Source organism: Schistocerca serialis, chromosome 6 (genome assembly GCF_023864345.2).
Source record: "Schistocerca serialis cubense isolate TAMUIC-IGC-003099 chromosome 6, iqSchSeri2.2, whole genome shotgun sequence".
Classification (NCBI taxonomy): Eukaryota; Metazoa; Arthropoda; class Insecta; order Orthoptera; family Acrididae; genus Schistocerca; species Schistocerca serialis.
In genome coordinates, this window is record NC_064643.1 from 747,595,013 (window position 1) to 747,618,976 (window position 23,964).

The 23,964-nt window shown below is 46.4% G+C and overlaps 1 protein-coding gene across 1 annotated transcript in view; it reads left to right on the forward strand.

The window, feature by feature from the left end:
* Positions 1 to 23,964, forward strand: part of LOC126485062 (protein prickle-like) — a 103,772-nt gene that overhangs the window by 20,906 nt on the left and 58,902 nt on the right. The window contains exon 2 of the mRNA XM_050108663.1: positions 19,811 to 20,269. Within this exon, the coding sequence (XP_049964620.1) occupies positions 19,811 to 20,269 (459 nt within the window). The remainder of the gene's footprint in view (positions 1 to 19,810; positions 20,270 to 23,964) is intronic.

Below are 23,964 nucleotides of genomic sequence, written 5' to 3' on the forward strand. Positions count from 1 at the left end.
CGTAGCTGCCCGCCGACAGGTGGCCAAACCTCTACAGTGTGTTAACTGTAAGACGGCTGAGTTGTGAGGGGAGTGCGGAGAGAGGAGGAAGCAAGCATTGGCTGGCCAGGGAGGGGAGGGAGACAAGGCACGCCTACCAGTTGCAGTGCTGGCACTACAAATTGCGCGTCATGCTTACACGAAAGCAGACCAAAGGCTTGGGAGTAAAACTCGCTTTAAATGTTGTTCGTAAACGAAACTGAAATCGTCATGTACATTTAAATCTATATGTTTGTCTACTATGCGCTCACAAACCATTCATCCGATTGCAATGAAACTTTGGTGAGTTGTTCTCCGAACTGGACGCAGTGTTCGCAGGCTCGGCACAATCTTCCACACTGAATAAAATTCCGCTATCGTGTCGCGAATGACACGCTGGTTGAAATCATCGATCATTACTTCGATTTCTCCGCTTCTTTTCCTAAGTTAAAAGCGAGAAAGATTTATAAGAAAATGCCTTCTGCACTGCATGTATTTTTTTTAAATTTGGAAATGTACTGTAAAATGAATGTGTTTCGAAATAATACAGTAACTAGTGGTGTTTTCATACAAAGCAATACGGTAGCAAGGAAAAATGAAATATAACGTAATTCGGGCGAAATAGGGGGCTCCTTCAAAGCGCTCGCGAACAAAAATCTGAAATTGAAACTCACCTTTTCTTGCCAGGCGTTTCTGGTGATACGCCAGGATGATTATTGGAAAACTGTTTGAATCTTCCAACGCTACGCATGCTTTGTCCTGTGTATGTAGCAGCTCTCACTGAAGATTTGTAAATGGGGTGAAGCATTTTTTCTGCTCCCTTTCCATTTCGCAGCATTCAGTCACACGCAATATAATTTTGCGAGCATCGCTACGTAATACTGGTTTCCTTCTAACCGTAGGCCTACCGGTAGAGGTTGTTGGCGACTCCCGAGATTGGCCAGCAACTGCCTCTTCACTTATTTTGATAATGTTTAGCACAACTGCACAATAAAAACACGCAGAACAGTACAGCGCAAAACAATAACGAAGCAGACGACAATGGCTACCTTGTACAACATAGTCAGCTACGTAATGTTGACAGCAGTCGAAACTGCGTGACTACCGAAGCCTCCCGACGTTTACCGACTTCTACCGATTCAAGACTAGGGAGAGGTCTGCCATCTAAAAGATTACACACTGTGCAGCTGAGTAAAGCCGTCGGCACACGGACCGTGTGCGTGCGAAAGTTGAGCGTTGAGCGTGCCGAGTTTCTGACGTCATAGCGTGGAATAGCACGTTCGGGAGTCTTTCCAAATGTGCAGAGCAATATCTAGCATGTCATATTCTCAGCATACGTCTGACCGTTGACCAATCAGATGGCACATCGCCACCTACGTCACACGCACGCCATCTCCCTTCAGCACAGAGATGTGAGGCGGCTTATTGGCATTCATTTCAAGCCTATACGTATACAGGGTGTTACAAAAAGGTACGGCCAAACTTTCAGGGAACATTCCTCACACACAAAGAAATAAAATATGGACATATGTCCGGAAACGCTTACTTTCCATGTTAGAGCTCATTTTATTACTTCTCTTCAAATCACATTAATCATGGAATGAAAACACACAGCAACAGAACGTACCAGCGCGACTTCAAACAGTTTGTTACAGGAAATGTTCAAAATGTCCTCCGTTAGCGAGGATACATGCATCCACCCTCCGTCGCATGGAATCCCTAATGCGCTGATGCAGCCCTGGAGAATGGCGTATTGTATCAGAGCCGTCCACAATACGAGCACGAAGAGTCTCTACATTTGGTACCGGGGCTGCGTAGACAAGAGCTTTCAAATGCCCCCATAAATGAAAGTCAAGAGGGTTGAGGTCAGGAGAGCGTGGAGGCCATGGAATTGGTCCGCCTCTACCAATCCATCGGTCACCGAATCTTGTTGTTGAGAAGCGTACGAACACTTCGACTGAAATGTGCAGGAGCTCCATCGTGCATGAACCACATGTTGTGTCGTACTTGTAAAGGCACATGTTCTAGCAGCACAGGTAGAGTATCCCGTATGAAATCATGATAACGTGCTCCATTGAGCATAGGTGGAAGAACATGGGGCCCAATCGAGACATCACCAACAATGCCTGCCCAAACGTTCACAGAAAATCTGTGTTGATGACGTGATTGCACAATTGCGTGCGGATTCTCGTCAGCCCACACATGTTGATTATGAAAATTTACAATTTGATCACGTTACTGACGAAACTAAAATGAGCTCTAACATGGAAATTAAGCGTTTCCGGACACATGTCCACATAACATCTTTTCTTTATTTGTGTGTGAGGAATGTTTCCTGAAAGTTTGGCCGCACCTTTTTGTAACACCCTGTATATGCCGTTTCTGAACACCAGCAAATTGAGAATCACTCGAAAACCCGTTGTTAACTGTGTGATTCGCTGCAATAAAATAATGAGAAACATCACATTCGTGGTAAAAGAATTATTGTAACTTACGTGCTATGAGAGTATGTCATTTGAAGGTAGTGACACACTGAGGATCCACCAAAAATCCATTGCTCTTGGTACAATTTCTAATAATTAAATTTCAGGTAGTAACATAACTACGATTAAAGCATTTAGCACGTCGTAACATGTTCCAATTGGATCCTGATAAATTGTTGCCACTTTTAGCCGGCACGGTGGCTCAGCGTGTTCGGTCAGAGGGTTAGCTGCCCTCTGTAATAAAAAAAAGACTGAGTTAATCGATCAACAACGAACTTAAACGGATGTCTTACGACGTCCGCCACGAGCAGATGCAACGAACAAGAGTGAACAAAATGAGATTAATTTAAAAAAAAAGTGTAGCGAGTAGCGTCATTGGTCCTGGTCCAGGTGGAAAGTAGGACAGTGGTTCGTGTCTCTCGAGGTTTATTTTTCCTAACATTCGCGTAGTTAATAGGTTCTGATGCTCAATTATTAGTTTAATGTAAGTATATACTACACATTTGATAACACATAAATATAAGTTCACCCTTTTTTGAGGAGTGAGTTTGTTCGATTGGCTTAATCTACAGGACAGGTTGCGCTACTTGTATGAAGATGTTTTGTTCCTTTTTCTTTCTAGTTTCGTAATTCACGTCTTCTAAAGATTCTGCTACTAGGTAGGAACAGTGATCAAGTACGAATGACCTTAGGGTTTTACAAAAATGTGGGAAAGATAAAATAATGTTTATCTTATGTGGAGAAATATTGCAAATTTGTGTCGCACAGTTTGTAATGGAACTTTTATACGCCTTTGGCCTTATTGATTGGACGTGGTACTTCCCTTTTTGTCTTAAAACATGTACATTGATATTGAAGATTTTGTGTCCATTACATATACACTCCTGGAAATGGAAAAAAGAACACATTGACACCGGTGTGTCAGACCCACCATACTTGCTCCGGACACTGCGAGAGGGCTGTACAAGCAATGATCACACGCACGGCACAGCGGACACACCAGGAACCGCGGTGTTGGCCGTCGAATGGCGCTAGCTACGCAGCATTTGTGCACCGCCGCCGTCAGTGTCAGCCAGTTTGCCGTGGCATACGGAGCTTCATCGCAGTCTTTAACACTGGTAGCATGCGGCGACAGCGTGGACGTGAACCGTATGTGCAGTTGACGGACTTTGAGCGAGGGCGTATAGTGGGCATGCGGGAGGCCGGGTGGACGTACCGCCGAATTGCTCAACACGTGGGGCGTGAGGTCTCCACAGTACATCGATGTTGTCGCCAGTGGTCGGCGGAAGGTGCACGTGCCCGTCGACCTGGGACCGGACCGCAGCGACACACGGATGCACGCCAAGACCGTAGGATCCTACGCAGTGCCGTAGGGGACCGCACCGCCACTTCCCAGCAAATTAGGGACACTGTTGCTCCTGGGGTATCGGCGAGGACCATTCGCAACCGTCTCCATGAAGCTGGGCTACGGTCCCGCACACCGTTAGGCCGTCTTCCGCTCACGCCCCAACATCGTGCAGCCCGCCTCCAGTGGTGTCGCGACAGGCGTGAATGGAGGGACGAATGGAGACGTGTCGTCTTCAGCGATGAGAGTCGCTTCTGCCTTGGTGCCAATGATGGTCGTATGCGTGTTTGGCGCCGTGCAGGTGAGCGCCACAATCAGGACTGCATACGACCGAGGCACACAGGGCCAACACCCGGCATCATGGTGTGGGGAGCGATCTCCTACACTGGCCGTACACCACCGGTGATCGTCGAGGGGACACTGAATAGTGCACGGTACATCCAAACCGTCATCGAACCCATCGTTCTACCATTCCTAGACCGACAAGGGAACTTGCTGTTCCAACAGGACAATGCACGTCCGCATGTATCCCGTGCCACCCAACGTGCTCTAGAAGGTGTAAGTCAACTACCCTGGCCAGCAAGATCTCCGGATCTGTCCCCCATTGAGCATGTTTGGGAGTGGATGAAGCGTCGTCTCACGCGGTCTGCACGTCCAGCACGAACGCTGGTCCAACTGAGGCGCCAGGTGGAAATGGCATGGCAAGCCGTTCCACAGGACTACATCCAGCATCTCTACGATCGTCAATAAAGTTTCCCCTTCCTGGGACAATGAATTCATGGTGTTCTTATTTCAATTTCCAGGAGTGTAGAACAACGTGACTAGAATATGGTCAGTGGAGGAAATGTGCGTTTTAATAGAGCTAACGTGGGAATTTTACGCTCGCCCGTTGAGTAAACAGTGTGATTTACGAACTAGAAGCATCCCTCAACTGCCGCCGGAGTGCGTTGCTATCGCGTATACCACGTTGGGGCCCACGTACCGTGTGCACAAGTCGCATCGTTCCTGAGAGTTCAGCAGCACGTTGAACTCGGCACGCTCAACGTTGACGTTCGACAGCACGGTCCGTGTGCCGACGACTTAAGGTCACCGGAAAAAGTATCAGCTACCCCCTTAAAGAACAATATTGAGCGCTTTGAAGCGCTTTAGGTGGTGTAGAGCTGGTACCAGATGGGTATGTGACTATGCAGCGCTGAAGCGAGTTTGTAACACCCCACCCGTCACTTACCTGGATTTGGCGTGTGTTCACCCCAGCTAATTGACTAACAGATCAACAGAGAGTCCAAAACTGCCGCAATATCGGATAACGCAAAGAAAGTAATAAGGCCCTGTGACCCCTGATTGAACTGCGGTGGCAGCGTTGACATTAATTGATTCAGAATTGATCCCTTTTAATTAAAGAGGGGTGCACATTGATGTTATATTCAGCTATCGAACACCAGATGAAAATGTTGAACATAAAATTAATTAAGAAAGTGACTTGGGATTTCAACTACTTGAGAAATGCAGTCGATTAGCACAAATTTATTTTAACTCACGACCTTCAATCATCACATTACATCACTCTCCTAACAGGCAGTGGGAATAAATTGCGTTTACGTGGAGTAAAGCGCGATAAATCAAAATTAATTCCTATCGACTGAACCGGGCATAATGCGAAGTGCGAGAAGAATTCTACAATACACGGCCCATGAAACCCTGGTGGAAACTTTGCCGACGTGATCCAACAAATTAATCACTGGCCTAACTCAAGCCGGAGCGGGCGCAATATCACCGAATTCAGCGTGGCGGGGCGTCGTCGTTGTGTGGACGTCGGCCGACCTCGTGGTGCTGCAAGGCTGCGCTCGTCTGTTCACTCCTAGCTATCTTGCTCAGTACATAGCTGAACGAAAACTTTCTATTTCCAAGCTCAATCGTTCCGTTTGCTAAGTCCTAAACTGCAGAGATGCTCACTCTCTCTCAGGAAAGCTGAGTAAAGAACGCCACGTCCGCCCTCTAGGCAAGCTGGGAACGGAAGACCTCTAGGGGGACTTCCTTCTTCCCGTCCGCTCTTCGCCTCGGTTTCCCCTCGAGCAAAATCACTGACGCCAATTGCAGCACAAGTCGCATTAATTATGCGTTGCTTCCAAGCGCCGACCAATGCCTGCTCTGGGAAGTGAACAAATCCCCACAAAATTTCCCTTCCTCTCAACTTCTGCTATTTAGCTCATCCCAAGCCACCCGTCAAGGTTAGCATCTGCATAAAACACCAATTTTTCCGAAATTCTGACTCCCAGGAGAGTACTTCAAATTCGTTGGTCCTACGTTCCCATTGGAAGCCGGGGTATTTCATTCTGTCTCTCTTCACCTGATTTACTTCAGACTCTGTGGACCGTGACTTCAGTGTGAAGTTGCTATAGTCACGAACATGCATATTTCAGCCTCTGTTGACCACTCCACCGTAGCTTTGCGTGGCTTTCTCGCATGTTTCACTGAAAACGGGACGATGGACATTTATCAACAGGCGTACAAGTTCTCCGTCTGCTTCCCGGTACACCAGCATGGGGTCAACCACCCACTCACTGTCACTCATCTTAAGGCAGCTGGAGGCCTCGTCCCGTTACCGCTTTCTCAGAGCTTGAGCTGCCGTAATCTGCCTATTGTCGCTTCCTTTCGCCGCTCCCCAGCCACGTGCCGCGGTCAACTCTGTATACTTCCCTGGGATAAACTAGCCTCCAGTAATCGACGTGTTTCCACAAAGTTTTCATGTCGTGTGAATTGCTTTAAAACCATCACCCAACATTAATTGTTCCAATACGTCCATACTACACCCTCTACAAGGTGCATTGTGCCTTGTCAGTCATTTTTGTTCAGCCCTACTGTTCGCTCAACGTGAGTTAGGTGATCTTTAATGACTTCATGTAAGGGGCATAGTTCTTGCCATCTTAAAAGTTATAGCAGTGAAGTGGATTGTGTGAGCCATTGGGTTGCATGGTATGAGCTCACTAAAGTGAGTCAACATGGAGACGTTGCAGAACGGCAGGATGGGGCGCTATCTTGGTTGGATACCTTGTCGTTGGCAATAGGTTTCGAGCCCGACAGAAGTTCCTAATGTCAGTGAATAGAGGTCCATTTGAACCAGCTTTCGGGCGTACATTCCATCTCGTCTGACGAGCTGCGATTTTGGCTCTTCAGACGATGCAAAGTGTCGAGTGTACCGATGGCCCAGTGAGGCCAGTATATGCAGAGGTGGTTCTGTGATGTTTTGAGGGCGTTTATCGTGGCATGGCTTGAGCACAACCGTTCGTGCTATGGTGAACGTGAACCACGGTTCTTATTGTAACGTTCTCGGTGCCGAAATATTCCCTTTTATTTTACATCAGGCTGATGAGCAAGCAGTGAACACTCAAGTTTTCCAATATAACAACAGCCGGGTTCACAGAACTGCACGCATTCGTTCTTGGTTTGAGAATCACTGAGGTACCCTAACCCTTTAAATCACCAGACGGTAATCCTGTGTGAATACACTCAAAGACAAAAAAAGAAGACGACACATCACGAAGGAATTATCGGAATTGGACGGAAATCGGTAGATGTGATGTAAATGTACAGACAAACAAATTATTACAATTCCAGAAAAAGTGGATGATTTATTCAAGAGAAAGAGCTTCACAAGTTGAGCTAGTGAACAACGCACTGGTCCTCCTCTGACCCTTAAACAAGCAGCTATTCGGCCTGGCATTGATTGATAGAATTGCTGTAAATGCTCTTGCGGGATTTGTCCCAAATTCTGTCCCATTGGAGCGGTAGATCGTCATATTCTCGAGATGACTGGAGGGCCCTGCCAATAGTGATATTCAAATTTTTCGATTGGATGGAGATCAATCGACTTTGCTGGCCAAGGCAGGTGGGTTTGGCAAACACGAAGTCAAGTCGGAGAAACTTCCGCCAAGTGCGAGTGCGCTTTATCTTGCTGAAATGTAAGTCCAGAATGACTTACCATGAAGGGCAACAACATGGGGCGTAAAATATCATCAACGTACAGCCGTGCTGTAAGGGTGCTGCGGATGACAATCAAAGGCGTCCTGCTTTGAAATGAAATGGCACCCAGACAATCAGGCCCGGTGGTTGACGGTCAGGTTTGTATTCCATTGCTGTCCAGGAAGTCTCCGGACACGTCTCCGCTGGTCAGTGTGGCTCGGTTCGAAGCAGGAGTCATCACTGAAGACAAATCTAACGCAGTCAATGAGATTCCAGGCCGAAGACGTGTCCGAAAATCCCAGGACTGCGGTGTGATACAACTCTGATTGTCGCCCGCCTTACGGATCGACAGTCAAGAGTGATGGCCTGGGGAACCTGCCCTTTTCATAGCAGGATCTCTTTGCTTGTCATCCGTAGCACCCTTATAGCAAGCCGCCCTGGGGTTACAGTTCAACAAGATAATGTCCGCCCGCACGAACGACGAACAATTTTCTTATCAACATGTCTATTTCGACATTCAATAAACCAATTCTCACCAAGACACCACTTTGGATTTGAAGCAGCAGTTTCTACAGCTTCTCTTCGTGCTTGTCAAACCCTATCTTGGGCATCAAGTTCTCTCTCCCCAGTTGATAAAGTTTGGAGTATTATGGGCAGATCCCTCTGGATTTTGACGATCTGATGAGCCAATTGGACAAAATTTGGCACGATATTTCTCAGGAGGATGGCCAACAACTCTGTCGCATCAGTACAAGCCGAATAACTCCTTGCTTGAAGTCCATAGGCGGACCAACGCGTTATTGGCTTGCTCAGTTCGTGAAGCTCCTACTCTTGCCGTTTGCCTTTTCCTTCCTCATCTGACTATTTCTCTCTCTACCATTTATGTTCCACCGTCATTCTATGTCATCAGGGGAGACTTCCTTCAGCTTATTGGGCAGCTACCTCCCCAGTTTCTGCTACTCGGTGACTTTAATGCGCATCATCCCCTTTGGGGTTCTCTCAGAATCTGTCAGAGAGGTGCCCTCTTGACTGATCTTCTTAACTAACTCAACCTCTTCTGCCTTAACACTAGAGCGCCTTTCTGACTCCTCACACACCTACTCCCATTTGGACCTATCCTTCTGCACTGCCCAGCTTGCCCATCGTTTCAGTGGTCCGTTCTTTCTGACACCTACTCGAGCGACCATTTCCCATGTGCTATCAGTTTGCTGACTCCTACCTCACTTGCGTGGGCACCCAAATGGCAGCTTACTAAGGCTGACTGGCGGCTTTACTCCTCCCTGGTGACCTTCGAAAAATAGGATTTCCCCAGTAGTAATGACCAGGTGGACTATCTCACAAACCTTCCCCTTACTGCTGCAGAGCGCTCCATTCCTCACACTTCCTCTTGTAATCATTTGTTATCTGTGCATGTACACTACTTCTATCGATTTCCGTCCTACTCAAATTATTCCTTCGTGCTGCTTTTTTTCCGTAGAGTGTATACTTGGATAGAGCTTTGGAACTTCCACGTAGCTTTCCGGGGGGGGGAGGGGGGGGGCGGTCATGCTCTTGAATACAGAGAGTCGAAACGCTACAGAACTGTAGCGAAACGTGGAAAGACCTGCAGAGAATTGGCGCTTGATGGAGGTATTGGCAGTTGACCCTCCACACAAACAAATGTAACGCATTTCGCATATATAAGCGGGAAGATCTATAATTGTATGACCAACGTGATTGCAATCACTGAAAGCAGTCACATCCATCAAATATCTGGAAGTACGCGTACTGGAACTGTTTAAAGTAGAATGATTACGTAAACGTAACAGCAGTTAGGGTAGATACTAGGCTGAGGTTCATTAAAAATAATGTTCAGTAAGCCTAGTCCTCTCAGAAAGAAGGTAGCTTAAACACCCTCGTTCGACCAATAATTAACATTCGTCATCAGTGTGGGATCCATTCCAGATAGGTTGGTGCAGGAAATAGATAAGAGACAAAGGAGAGCAGCGCTTTTTGTTAGACGATGCGAAAGCGTCACGGACGTGCTCTCCCAGCTCCATTAGCAGAAGCTACAAAACAGGCGTTCTGCATCACGGCTGGTGTAATGCTATATTTGCGAGAGCGTCATGTGCCTAGAAGAATCAACCAATATATTTCTTCCTCCTATGTACATCTAGCGAAAAGTCCACGAACGTAAAATTATAGAGATTCGAGCGCACACGAAGGCTTACCGGCAATCGTTCTTCAAGCGAACCACTGGCGACTGGAAGAGGAAAATGGGGGAGGGAGGGGTTGACGTTGGTACACAAAGTACCTTCCGTCCTACACCCTAAGGTGGGTTGCGACGTATAAATGTAGATACCTAACGGCCCGGGTTAGATTCCCGACTGGGTCGGAGATTTTCTCCGCTCAGGGACTGGGTACTGTGTTGTCATTACCATCATCATCATTTCATCCCTATCGACACACAAGTCGCCGAAGTGGCATCAATTCGAAAGACTTGCACCAGGCGAACGGGAGGCCCTAGCCACACGGCATTTTTAACCTAATCATCAATGTGGGCTTTCATTTGGAAGTGGCGTACCTGAAGAAATGCGTGAACCACTCTGCTGTTCTTTTAGAAACGACTATGATAATCTTTTGACGAAAAACAGGCCTCCCTCGCGTTAGGGGTCGACAGACAAGTGTTGTAGGCTATATAGGGCAGGAAGGAAGTCTTGGGAATAAAACACAGAAGGAAATGCGGCCGGCCGCTGTGACCGAGCGGTTCTAGGCGATTCAGTCCGGAACCGCGCTGCTGCTACGGTGGCAGGTTCGAATCCTGCCTCGGGCATGGGTGTGTGTGATGTGCTTAGGTTAGTTAGGTTTAAGTAGTTCTAAGTTCTAGGGGACTGATGACCTCAGATGTTAAGTCCCATAGTGCTCAGAGCCATTTAAACCATTTGAACCAAGGAAATGCGTTTGTAGCTCTGTCATAAAGCCGGACCACACGGGAACAACGCCTGTCAGCTTATAATGTTGCGCTGACCGCGCTGAGGTCAAGAACAGCAGCTGTCAGCGTAGAGAATGGCGTGAACACCACACTGATAATTTTGCATTCGGTATACCCTTCGTCTTCTCCGACATGAAAACCGGTCCATCTAGCCATTTGGAGGCCTAGATTTTAGCGTCGAAAAATACCTATTTGACGAGAAGGGACGAAACTCGAGGTATTGGTACTACGAAGCCACACCACCAACTTAGTTGTCGGCCAGTACTGCGTCCACGTTTCCTCTCGGCGTCCCAGATAGTGCCGTCGTTCGCTTCGCCGGACGCGGAAGGAAGAAGAGCAGTGGGCAGCGTCACTTTTCCGCCGCATCAGATTCTGCCGTGGCGTTGGCGCTGGCGCACAGTCGGTGTGAACGGCGCTATTGTGCGGTTTCCGTGTAGCGCCAGGAGGCGGGGCCGCGGGCTGCCCAGCCGCCAGCTGGGACGGTCGTTAGCGCCCCTTGTGGCCGCCTCGTTAACCGCACATTGTCCGGCGCCTGACCGCCTGCGCCTTCTGCCGGCCACCGGATTCTCGATGGTATTAATGACGTCAGCGCTCTTTAGTCTGCTCGATACCGAGGCAGCATCGCACACTCCCACACAACAGGTGTGACATGGAGGTCCAAAGTCCACCAAGTATTCGATACAGTCGTTGTTTAGATCTAACGTTTTTATAATGAATAGATTCCATCCGTGAATACCGTGTAGCAAGTCTACAAAAAATCCAATTATAGCTCGCTTCTTTATTGGTCTCCAAACGTTTTGCAGTCAGTTTTGATACCAGAGATGGAGGATGTCCATTATAATTATCCGGGCTGTTATGCCGTGGTCGGTAGATGAATTCTGTGTCAATTCCCAACGTTTTGGTGGTGGTGGTTAGTGTTTAACGTCCCGTCGACAACGAGGTCATTAGAGACGGAGCGCAAGCTCGGGTTAGGGAAGGAGTGGGAAGGAAATCGGCCGTGCCCCTTCAAAGGAACCATCCCGGCATTTGCCTGAAACGATTTAGGGAAATCACGGAAAACCTAAATCAGGATGGCCGGAGACGGGATTGAACCGTCGTCCTCCCGAATGCGAGTCCAGTGCCAACGTTTTGTCTCCGACTGCGGGAGACATCTTCAAGGGGGTCCGTAGCTCGATGGAAGGTCCAACACACCCACTGGCTCGCTACTGACTGCCGCTAAATTCCGTGTCCGCGCGCTCCCACGCCGCGGCGTGACGTCACGTGTTTTGAAAACGTCAGTGCAATTGGCCGCTGTCCGCTGCCGTCGATCGCCGCTGCCATCACCCAGTGGTGGACGGGAGGTACACATCTTTTTCAGCACCGGCATCCATATATCCTTTCGATTGAAATTATTAGGGTGTTTGGCGATTTCGATTGCCTCCTTGTACAGCCTTTCGTAATATCGGCTTGTGGCCGCTAGTACTTGCGTCTCCTCGAAACGAATATGGTCGTTACCTGTCTGGAAAGCATGCTCCGCAACAGCTGATCGTTCCGTTTCTTCTCTTCTACAATTGCCCTTGTTCTCTTCCACACGTTTTGAAACAGTTCTTTTAGTGGTACCCACAAGACGTTAGCGGACAGAGCTAGAAATATTTGTGAACCTGAGTTGCTCGACGCTGAGATGCAACATCTCCACAATGCACTAATTAAGAACGGATATTCGTCCGCCGAAATAAAACGTGCGTTGAGGCACCCACGCAGAAAACATACTGACGTACAGGCTACTGCAAAATCTAAGGTTTTCCTGCCGTTTGTTAAAAATGTAACGGAAAGAATAGCGAGGATCTTGACGAAGCGGAATATTACCGTAATTTACAAACCCACCAGGAAGATACAGGAATACCTTAAGCCTGCCATGGACGCTCGCAAACCATTGGGAAAAGCTGAAGTGTATACGATCCCATGCAGCTGTGGAGATGTTTATGTGGGTACCAGTAAAAGAACTGTTTCAAAACGTTTGGGAGAGCACAAGGGCAATTGTAGAAGAGGAGAAACGGAACGATCAGCTGTTGCGGAGCATGCTTTCCAGACAGGTAACGACCATATTCGTTTCGAGGAGACGCAAGTATTAGCGGCCACAAGCGGATATTACGAAAGGCTGTACAAGGAGGCAATCGAAATCGCCAAACACCCTAATAATTTCAATCGAAAGGATATATGGATGCCGGTGCTGAAAAAGATGTGTACCTCCCGTCCACCACTGGGTGATGGCAGCGGCGATCGACGGCAGCGGACAGCGGCCAATTGCACTGACGTTTTCGAAACACGTGACGTCACGTCTCGGCGCGGGAGCGCGCGGACACGGAATTTAGCGGCAGTCAGTAGCGAGCCAGTGGGTGTGTTGGACCTTCCATCGAGCTACGGACCCCCTTGAAGATGTCCTCCGCAGACGGAGACGAAACGTTGCGAATTCACACAGAATTCATCAACCGACCACGGCATAACAGCCCGGATAATTGTAATGGACATGACATTTCCGGCCGTGAAAGTCTACATTTTAGTAAGAGATGGAGGAGTCACCGTGGAGCAAAACCAGATTTGGTTCTGCAAATTTAACTTCCAGTCTTTCATTTTTCAAAAACGGTTCAAATTGCTCTAAGCACTGTGGGACTAAACATCTGAGGTCATCAGTCCCCTAGACTTAAAACTACTTAAACCTAACTAACCTAAGGGCATCACACACATCCATGCCCGAGGCAGGATTCGAACCTAGGACCGTAGCAGCAGCGCGGTTCCAAACTTAAATGCCTAGAACCGCTCGACCACAGCGGCCGGCTCTTTCATTTTCCCTTTACTGATGTGTGGATATTCTGATGAGAGGTTTTTTCCTTTTTCCTAGTTCACGCTGAGTCACGTACTTTTTTCTGTCAAATGTTGGAGCTGTAAATTACACAATGGGTTTTCTCCGAATTTTCATAGCCGAACTAAGAGTGGAAAATAGACAAACGGTGTATCAAATTGGCCATCGTAAGGTCTAGTTTCGAAAAAAAAAATTGGTCGAAAGCAGTCTTCGTAATCAAGAAAACTTACTTTTTCTGTGAGGTAACTAGAAATATTTCATGAACTGCTGCTGCTAGTGATGTAAATAAAGTGTCAAAAAGTTCATCTCTTCAGGGCGTAGTTATCTTGCGTAAAAGGGTTGCGTTCGGGTAATATTCAACTATAAGAAAGGTTTCCTTCGGATCACGTACTAAATTCAGGACATTTCGAGAACAGAGGACATCGAATGAGATGTCAGTAAGATCATGCTCTCCGAACAAAACAGACAAATAAAAAACATGTAAAAATGATCAAGTGTTTTTTGATATGATTTGTCTAAAAGTGAGAAATAGATCAGAGAATCATCTGATACGTCTTTGAATGAATCTCGGAATGACCTATACCATATGAGCTGAGCAAAACAATTCTCTTTTGTGTTTCTTATTGTTGTACTAATGTGTGCATGTTCTGATGACAGGTGTTTCCTTTTCTGTTCAACCTTGGTCACCTATAAAAGTTTTGTTTTTTGTTTTTATTGGGTTGATGCAGACGAACTGTGTAACATTCGCCAGCTAATGTGTTCGCCTTCGCGAGGTATTCCATTGGGCAAATCCCTTCCGTATACCGGAAAACACTGGACATACATATTCACATATAACAAAAACACATTCAGTTATTTTGTACCGTATACGCTTTCCCACATCTTGTGTGAGGGAAATGATAATTAAGGTTCAGGTGTAAATGACGTCTAATCTTTAATTCAACGTAAGCTGAAACATGCACTGCAGACACAGTGTTTTGTTGCTCGGAGTTATCATAAGTATGCATACATAGTTGCCCGTATTGGGAAGGGGGGAGGGAGAGACGCAGAGGAAGGAAGATAGAGAAATAGAGAGAGAGAGAGAGAGAGAGAGAGAGAGAGAGATACATATCACGGGCACCCACTTGACATAGACACACTAGAATTTCGAGGAGGAAAGGAAACAGACTCTGTTTCGTTGTTTTAATGTAATATTATATGACTAAGAGCTTTAACGTCGGCCGTGAACTATTAGTAATCATCATTAAATATCCTATCAGAGTACACAACATGCCTGTCGGTAGCGAGTCACACTATCACAAGCATTGGCACTGAGTTTTGGCTTTCTACTCTGTTCGGGATAATAAGCTGTTGAGCTGGCCAAACAAGAGGAAAGATACTTGCACAATCCTCACAGACGCTAGACGAAAGCCCAGAAACTCTGTTGGTAATTTTCTTAATGGAGGTCTATCACAGTCGTGCAGAATTCTTTCGTCTGTCCCTGCCAATACGATGTCTCCCGTGTAATTGTTCCATTTAATTTGGTCCGAATGCTGGAATAGACCTTCCAATCAGGGGCTATTCTCGTTCGGAGAAATGAGGGAGCAAATCCAAAGGTCCCCCACGAATTTTCATGTTTCGCTCCTCCTCACAGAAGCACGTTTGCACTCAGTACATTTCAGTCTCACAGTCGAATTTCTTTTCGTCGCAGTCAGTAGTCCTTTTCCCTTCCCGAAATATCCAATCCATAAACTTCATCCTTTACGAGAAAAATTTCATTCTTCTTATAATGATCATCATTTGAGTAACACTCTTGGATGAACTGAAACGGACGTCTACAGAACTAGTTGCTCATTTGCCCCTAAACCTTTTCCTTCAGCCCGACCTGACCAGAATGACGAACACTCGAGGAGTACTCACATCAACCTCTAGTCTTTGTCTCCTTTGCAGTTGCATCACATTTTCCGACAGACCCCTCTACATGTTGTTTTAACTTCGGTAGTAGTAGAAAGCGCAGTCGAAACAGAAATGAGAGGTTGCTTTTAAGATGTCTACTAAGTAACAGAAGACATTAATATTGCCACGCAGGTTTCGCCACAAGTAACACAGAAGAGGAAAATGTTAAAGGGACGTTCACAGTGAATGACAAAATACAGTCGCTGAAGAGAAAAAGCACCTGGTAATACACTACTGGCCACTAAAATTGCTACACCACAAAGATGGCGTGCTATAGACGCAAAATTTAACCGACAGGAAGAAGATGCTGCGATATGCAAATGATTAGCTTTTCAGAGCATTCACACAAGGTTGGCGCCGGTGGCGACACCTACAACGTGCTGACATGAGGAAAGTTTCCAACCGATTTCTCAAACACAAACAGCAGTTGGTGGAACGTTGTTGTGATGCCTCGTGTAAGGAGCAGAAATGCGTACCATCACATTTCCGACTTTGATAAAGGTCGGATTGTAGCCTATCGCGATTGCGGTTTATCGTATCGCGACATCGCTGCTAGCCGTGCTGGATCCCAACGGCCTCGTATCACTAGCGGTCGAGATGACAGGCATCTTATCCGCATGGCTGTAACGGATCGTGCAGCCACGTCTCGATCCCTGAGTCAACAGATGGGGACGACTGCAAGACAACAACCATCTGCATGAACAGTTCGACGACGTTTGCAGCAGCATGGACTATCAGCTCGGAGACCATGGCTGCGGTTACCCTTGACGCTGTATCACAGACAGGAGCGCCTGCGATGGTGTACTCAACGACGAACCTGGGTGCACGAATGGCGAAACGTCACTTTTTCGAATGAATCCAGGTTCTGTTTACAGCATCATGATGGTCGCATCCGTGTTTGGCGACATCGCGGTGGACGCATTGGAAGCGTGTATTCGTCATCGCCATACTGGCATATCACCCGGCGTGATGGTACGGGATGCCATTGGTTACACGTCTCGGTCACCTCTTGTTCGCATTGACGGCATTTTGAACAGTGGACGTTACATTTCAGATGTGTTACGACCCGTGGCTCTACCCTTAGTTCGATCCCTTCGAATCCCTATATTTCAGCAGGATAATGCACGACCGCATGTTGCAGGTCCTGTACGGGCCTTTCTGGATACAGAAAATGTTCGACTGCTGCCCTGGCCAGCACATTCTCCAGATCTCTCACCAATTGAAAACGTCTGGTCAATGGTGGCCGAGCAACTGGCTCGTCACAATAGGCCAGCCACTACTCCTGATGAACTGTGGTATCGTGTTGAAGCTGCATGGGCAGCTGTACCTGCACACGCCATCCAAGCTCTGTTTGACTCAATGCCCAGGCGTATCAAGGCCGTTATTACGGCCAGAGGTGGTTGTTCTGGGTACTGATTTCTCATGATGTAAGCACCCAAATTGCGTGAAAATGTAATCACATGTCAGTTCTAGTATAATATAGAAATTGATGAAATGTATGACGAGATAAAAGAAATTATTCAGGTAGTGAAGGGAGACGAAAATTTAATAGTCATGGGTGACTGGAATTCGTCAGTAGAAAAGGGAGAGAAGGAAACGTAGTAGGTAAATATGGATTGGGGGGAAGAAATGAAAGAGGAAGCCGCCTTGTAGAATTTTGCACAGAGCATAACTTAATCATAGCTAACACTTGGTTCAAGAATCATGAAAGAAGGTTGTATACCTGGAAGATCCTGGAGATACTAAAAGGTATCAGATAGATTACATAATGGTAAGACAGAGATTTAGGAACCAGGTTTTAAATTGTAAGACATTTCCAGGGGCAGATGTGGATACTGACCACAATCTATTGGTTATGAACTGCAGATTGAAACTGAAGAAACTGCAAAAAGGCGGGAATTTAAGGAGATGGGACTTGGATAAACTGAAAGAACCAGAGGTTGTAGAGAGTTTCAGGGAGAGCATAAGGGAACAATTGACAGGAATGGGGGAAAGAAATACGGTAGAAGAAGAATGGGTAGCTCCGAGGGATGAAGTAGTGAAGGCAGCAGAGGATCAAGTAGGTAAAAAGAGGAGGGCTAATAGAAATCCTTGGGTAACGGAAGAAATATTGAATTTAATTGATGAAAGGAGAAAATATAAAAATGCAGTAAATGAAGCAGTCAAAAAGGAATACAAACGTCTCAAAAATGAGATTGACAGGAAGTGCAAAATGGCTAAGCAGGGATGGCTAGAGGACAAATGTAAGGATGTAGAGGCTTGTCTCACTAGGGGTAAGATAGATACTGCCTACAGGAAAATTAAAGAGACCTTTGGAGAGAAGAGAACCACTTGTATGAATATCAAGAGCTCAGATGGAAACCCAGTTCTAAGCAAAGAAGGGAAGGCAGAAAGGTGGAAGAAGTATATAGAGGGTTTATACAAGGGCGATGTACTTGAGGACAATATTATAGAAATGGAAGAGGATGGAGATGAAGATGAAATGGGAGATAAGATACTGCGTGAAGAGTTTGACAGAGCACTGAAAGACCTGAGTCGAAACAAGGCCCCGGGAGTAGACAACGTTCCATTAGAACTACTGATGGCCTTGGGAGACACAGTCATGCCAAAACTCTACCATCTGGTGAGAAAGATGTATGAGACAGGCGAAATACCCACAGACTTCAAGAAGAATATAATAATTCCAATCCCAAAGAAAGCAGGTGTTGACAGATGTGAAAATTACAGAACTATCAGTTTAATAAGTCACAGCTGCAAAATACTAACGCGAATTCTTTACAGACGAATGGAAAAACTGGTAGAAGCGGACCTCGGGGAGGATCAGTTTGGATTCCGTAGAAATGTTGGAACACGTGAGGCAATACTAACCTTACGACTTATCTTAGAAGAAAGATTAAGAAAAGGCAAACCTACGTTTCTAGCATTTGTAGACTTAGAGAAAGCTTTTGACAACGTTAACTGGAATACTCTCTTTCAAATTCTGAAGGTGGCAGGGGTAAAATACAGGGAGCGAAAGCCTATTTACAATTTGTACAGAAACCAGATGGCAGTTATAAGAGTCGAGGGGCATGAAAGGGAAGCAGTGGTTGGGAAAGGAGTGAGACAGGGTTGTAGCCTCTCCCCGATGTTATTCAATCTGTATATTGAGCAAGCAGTAAAGGAAACAAAAGAAAAATTCGGAGTAGGTATTAAAATTCATGGAGAAGAAGTAAAAACTTTGAGGTTTGCCGATGACATTGTAATTCTGTCAGAGACAGCAAAGGATTTGGAAGAGCAGTTGAACGGAATGGACAGTGTCTTGAAAGGAGGATATAAGATGAACATCAACAAAAGCAAAACGAGGATAATGGAATGTAGTCAAATTAAATCGGGTGATGCTGAGGGGATTAGATTAGGAAATGAGACACTTTAAGTAGTAAAGGAGTTTTGCTATTTAGGGAGTAAAATAACTGATGATGGTCGAAGTAGAGAGGATATAAAATGTAGACTGGCAATGGCAAGGAAATCGTTTCTGAAGAAGAGAAATTTGTTAACATCGAGTATAGATTTAAGTGTCAGGAAGTCGTTTCTGAAAGGATGGAGTGTAGCCCTGTATGGAAGTGAAACATGGACGATAACCAGTTTGGACAAGAAGAGAATAAAAGCTTTCGAAATGTGGTGCTACAGAAGAATGTTGAAGATAAGGTGGGTAGATCATAAGGTGGGTAGATCACGTAACTAATGAGGAGGTATTGAATAGGATTGGGGAGAAGAGAAGTTTGTGGCACAACTTGACTAGAAGAAGGGATCGGTTGCTAGGACATGTTTTGAGGCGTCAGGGGATCACAAATTTAGCATTGGAGGGCAGCGTGGAGGGTAAAAATCGTAGAGGGAGACTAAGAGATCAATACACTAAGCAGATTCAGAAGGATGTAGGTTGCAGTAGGTACTGGGAGATGAAGAAGCTTGCACAGGATAGAGTAGCATGGAGAGCTGCATCAAACCAGTCTCAGGACTGAAGACAACAACAACAACATATTTGTCCAAAGATTACCCGTTTATCATCCGCATTTCTTCTTGGTGCAGCAATTTTAATGGCCAGTAGTGTAGTCAGAAATCTGGTCCGAGGCTCGGCAAGCTGGTGTTTCGCCCAGTAAAGGGCAGTGTTGGACTTCATCAAATGCCTCTCAGAAGTCAAGAAACTCGGTATCAGCCTGATAATTGGGAAACTGCGTTACCAATGTTTTACCATGTTGCCAGTTTTTCGAGTGTGCGCCCAGGAACAGCGTTATTTCGCAGTGCTGGTGCCACAGCTGCGGCCAGTCAGCGGTGGCAGAGGGGATGGATGTACGGACGGACGGACGGACGGACGGACTGCCCAGATGGTATCTGCAGGGCGCTGCCGGCCATGGCAACCCGTGACGGCGCGTGCGCGGGACGCCTTTATTGGCTCGCAGCTGCTTACGCGCCAGATTGCCGGGATAAGCCTCCAGAAAACGCGGCGGGCCTCTCGCGGCGGGGATTTATTTGCGTGCAGCCCCTCATGTGTGGATGTGAAGAAGGCGCCACTAACGAGCGGCACGGCCCGCAACGACCGGCGGCGGGAACGGCCAACGCACGAACTGCTCCTACTCACACACCGCCAGCGGCCGCCGCGCGCGGCGCTGCCGTCTCTTGACATCTGCATACCCCCTTTAGTGACCAGTGGGAACTATAGTTCCCACTTATTTGTTTTCGCTGTAAGTTCAGTGGTAATCCGTGTTCCCACTTCTAACTTGTGCTACCATCTCTGTTAGAGTGTGCTAACTATGTGTAGATTGTCAACGGTTAGGCGAAAGCTGTTGTATGTCTACCTTGTGAGCCAATCAATGCAGAAGCGCAGTTCCCGCGTGAAAACGAGCAACTATTTCGACCGCTACAGCGTTTTTTGGATAGTGTGCTTTCCTTTTGCGTGTGAAGTGACTTGTGTTGTATTTATCTACTTTTATATTTATGAGGGAGATAGTATTCATGTATATTTGCTGGATTTGACTGAAAATTACATAAATATTCCGAGGCAAGTTAGTGGAAGCAGAAGTGAAGTATTCTGCCCATTGGCTGTGGCAAGGTATAATAAAATAATGGGAGGAGTGGATAGATTTGATCAGCTGCGTGAACCGTATGCTGTAGGCCTCGTTCATGGAAGTGGTGGCACAAACTGTTTTTCTTTCTTGTGGGTTTGGCAGTTGTCAATTCCTACGTTATGTGGAAGCTACAGAAGACAGAAGCAGACAAGCTAACAATTAGATTGCACTTGGCAAGGCAACTTATCTCTGGCTTCTCAAGTCGTAAGAGAAGAGGAAGGCCCGTTCATTTTCAAACACCAAAAAGAGGTGTGTCTGGAGTACCAGATGAAGTTTGTCTGGAGAAAGTTGGAACTCATTTCCCTACAAAAGGTACAACAAACAGAAGATGCCGCCAATGTAGCACCAAGAACGAAGAAAAGAGAACAAAAATAATGTGTAGCAACTGTCGTGTACCTTTGTGTGTGGCACCATGCTTCTCTAAGTTCCATAGTACATCACCTTAGTGAACTCAAAGGACAGTATGAACTAATACAAATATAAATGTAATGTTTAACATGTTTTTGTACTAAAAAATAAAGGAAATACATTTTTTAAATTAGCAAGTGAAGTTACTCCAGAGTTCGATGGGAACAATAGTTGCCACTAATTTTTTTATACTCGTAGGCTAAACTCTCACTTTCAAGATTTAAACTACGATTTTATGAACGGTTTCTGAGCCCAATAAAGTATTCATAAAAAGTCTACAACTTCCAGAAATAATTTGGTCACTAAAGGGATACTAGAGCGCCACACTCCTACTCCCTGCTACTCTCCAACATCTCATTCCCTGGCTGTTGCCTGTATGTCTTACCTTCGGCCATTGCCAACGATAGGGTCGGCTTTATGGAGCTGATGGGCCGAGTTTTCGACTAATCCTCCTAAATGGGTTGTGGCTGGAGCCTGCATGGTTGGCTTACAGGGACAGTAATTTCATCTTTTGTGTGTGTGTGTGTGTGTGTGTGTGTGTGTGTGTAGTGTGGGCTGAAGAGATCATCCTTGATGACTTATTCTTCTAGGATGGGATGTAAGGATAAAAGGAAAACACTTTATTTATTACACATTCAGTTAGGCTTGGGCACGCAATGGGTCCTTTAGCCTGCTGTCTTTGGTGATGTCTATCTGCTGTGGAGGGTGAAACGTGTCTAGGCTGTTATGTGTGACTGCTTCCTCGTGTTGTGACAGATTGCCTATGGGGGGTGAAACTTTATTGACTTCGGTACTCGATACTTGTGCCATCTTGCAGGGTTTACCGTTCCTATCGATTCTAATTGTCGAACTTCGTCCCTAAGGGCATCGATTTTGTCAAAAACTCGAAGAGCCTTGTCATGGACCTTCTCTTGTATAGTGGTCTCGTGGAGTGCTGTGCGGATGTCGACGTTTCTTGTCCACCATGGAGTTACTGTGATCTACCGATAGCAAATGTTTTGCAGCGCTTGGAGTTTGTTGTAGTTGGAGACGCACGCAGTTCCCCACGAGGTGGAGCCATACAACATTGTGGGTTCCACCGTTGCCCTATACAACTGGAGTTTAGTCTTAGGGTTGAGATACTTACTCTTCAGGAACGGAATCAATGACCTGGCCATCTTCTGGGCTGCCTTCTTCTTGTCGTCAATATGCTGCGTAAAGAGTAATTTTTTGTCAAGGTAGACACCGACGTACTTCACTCCCGGCGACCATGGGATAAATTGGTCAGCTATTTGGAGTCTGTCGTTCAGAACTGGTTTCCTCCGTGTGAACAGAACGGCTGCCGTCTTCCTCGGGTTGATCGTTATCTTATTTTGCAGCGCCCAGCGTTCCATTACAGCAAGTTGCCGTTGCATCCTAGCGATTAGTTGGTCCAAGTGTCGTCCAGTTGTCAGAAAGCCCGTATCGTCCGCATAAAATCTCGCCGTAACAAGAGGGACTGGTGGGATGTCATTTATACACAAGGTGAAAAACAGAGGCGAAATGACAGAGCCCTGCGGAATTCCTACGGAAATCAGTGTCACTTCGGAGTTTTTAGTGTTGACTCGCACATACAGTTTCCTGTCCTGCAGAAAGCTGTCTATGAGTCCAATGTAACAATCCGCAATAGGGGTAATGCGATGCAGTTTGACGATAAGGTTGGGACGCCACACCTTATCGTAAGCTTTTTCGACGTCAAGGAATACACCAATCGTGAAGTGCTGCTTGTTGTATCCTTCTTGTATCCGTTCGGTGATCCGTAGAAGTTGAAGTTCGGCAGATAACTTGTCCTTGAAACCGAATTGTTCGGGTCGTACAACATCATGCGCTGTAAGCGTGTCATGGAGCCTCTTAATTTCACCTTGAGGGCTGTAGCAGCAGAAGTTCTTAAAGTTTTAGCCAGCAGGCAGCACCTTGCAGAAACGCTGTAAGTAGAAGCAGGAAATGGCCAGTGAGAATGCTTATGTCCCGATCCTAATTTTGAGTGGTTGGAAGTAGTGTGGGGTTTGTCGAAATCGAGGACTCGGTGTGAGGCACTTGTAGGGATTAGAAGTCATGTGCCCTCTGGAGTGAAGGTGGTGTTTTGTCGTGTATTTCTGAAGTCGTGAGTACAGTGTGTTAACTTTAAGTTGGCAGACCGCTCCCTTGTCCTGAATCGGTAGAAGTCGGTAAAGGTCGGACAGATTCGGCTGACAGTCATTCGTTTTTGGCTGTGGCCAAGATTAGCAAGCTGAGAGTACTGTATGAGGTAGAGAGTGTGCAGAATAAGGTGGCTGGCAGATGCACAGTCGACAGGGCAAGCCTGGGCAGAGCAGTAGTGGTGGGGGTTGCAGGCAGGTGGTAAGGGGAGGTGGTAGGGGAAATGCTGAGTGATGTAGGGGAAGCGCGGTTCCAAACTGAAGCCTACACTCATATTTTTTGTAAATATTAAGTGGAGCTCCTCCATGCCCACACTGGCATGGTGACCATCCAGAAAGATCTATTGTCGTCTCTGCTTTGGTTATGATCTAGAAAGAATTCCACTGAAATTCAATGAAAGTTGCAATTTATTTTCGCCTGGTTAACCATTTGTTAGAGAGTAAAACTTGGATTTCTGTTGTTGCTAAGTAAGAATTTGCTTGTTTTCCCAAAACACAGCAGCCTTTAGACAATGTCTTCTCACTAACATGTTGTGCAGACGCCATTTCAAGAGAATTCTGAAACAGTGGCTTATTAAGAATTCTGGAAACATCCCCAAGGCTGTGGCTGAGCCATGTCTCTGCAATATCCTTTCTTTCAGGAGTGCTAGTTCTGCAAGGTTCGCAGGATAGCTTCTGTAAAGTTTGGAAGGTAGGAGACGAGATACTGGCAGAAACAAAGCTGTGAGGACGGGGCGTGAGTCGTGC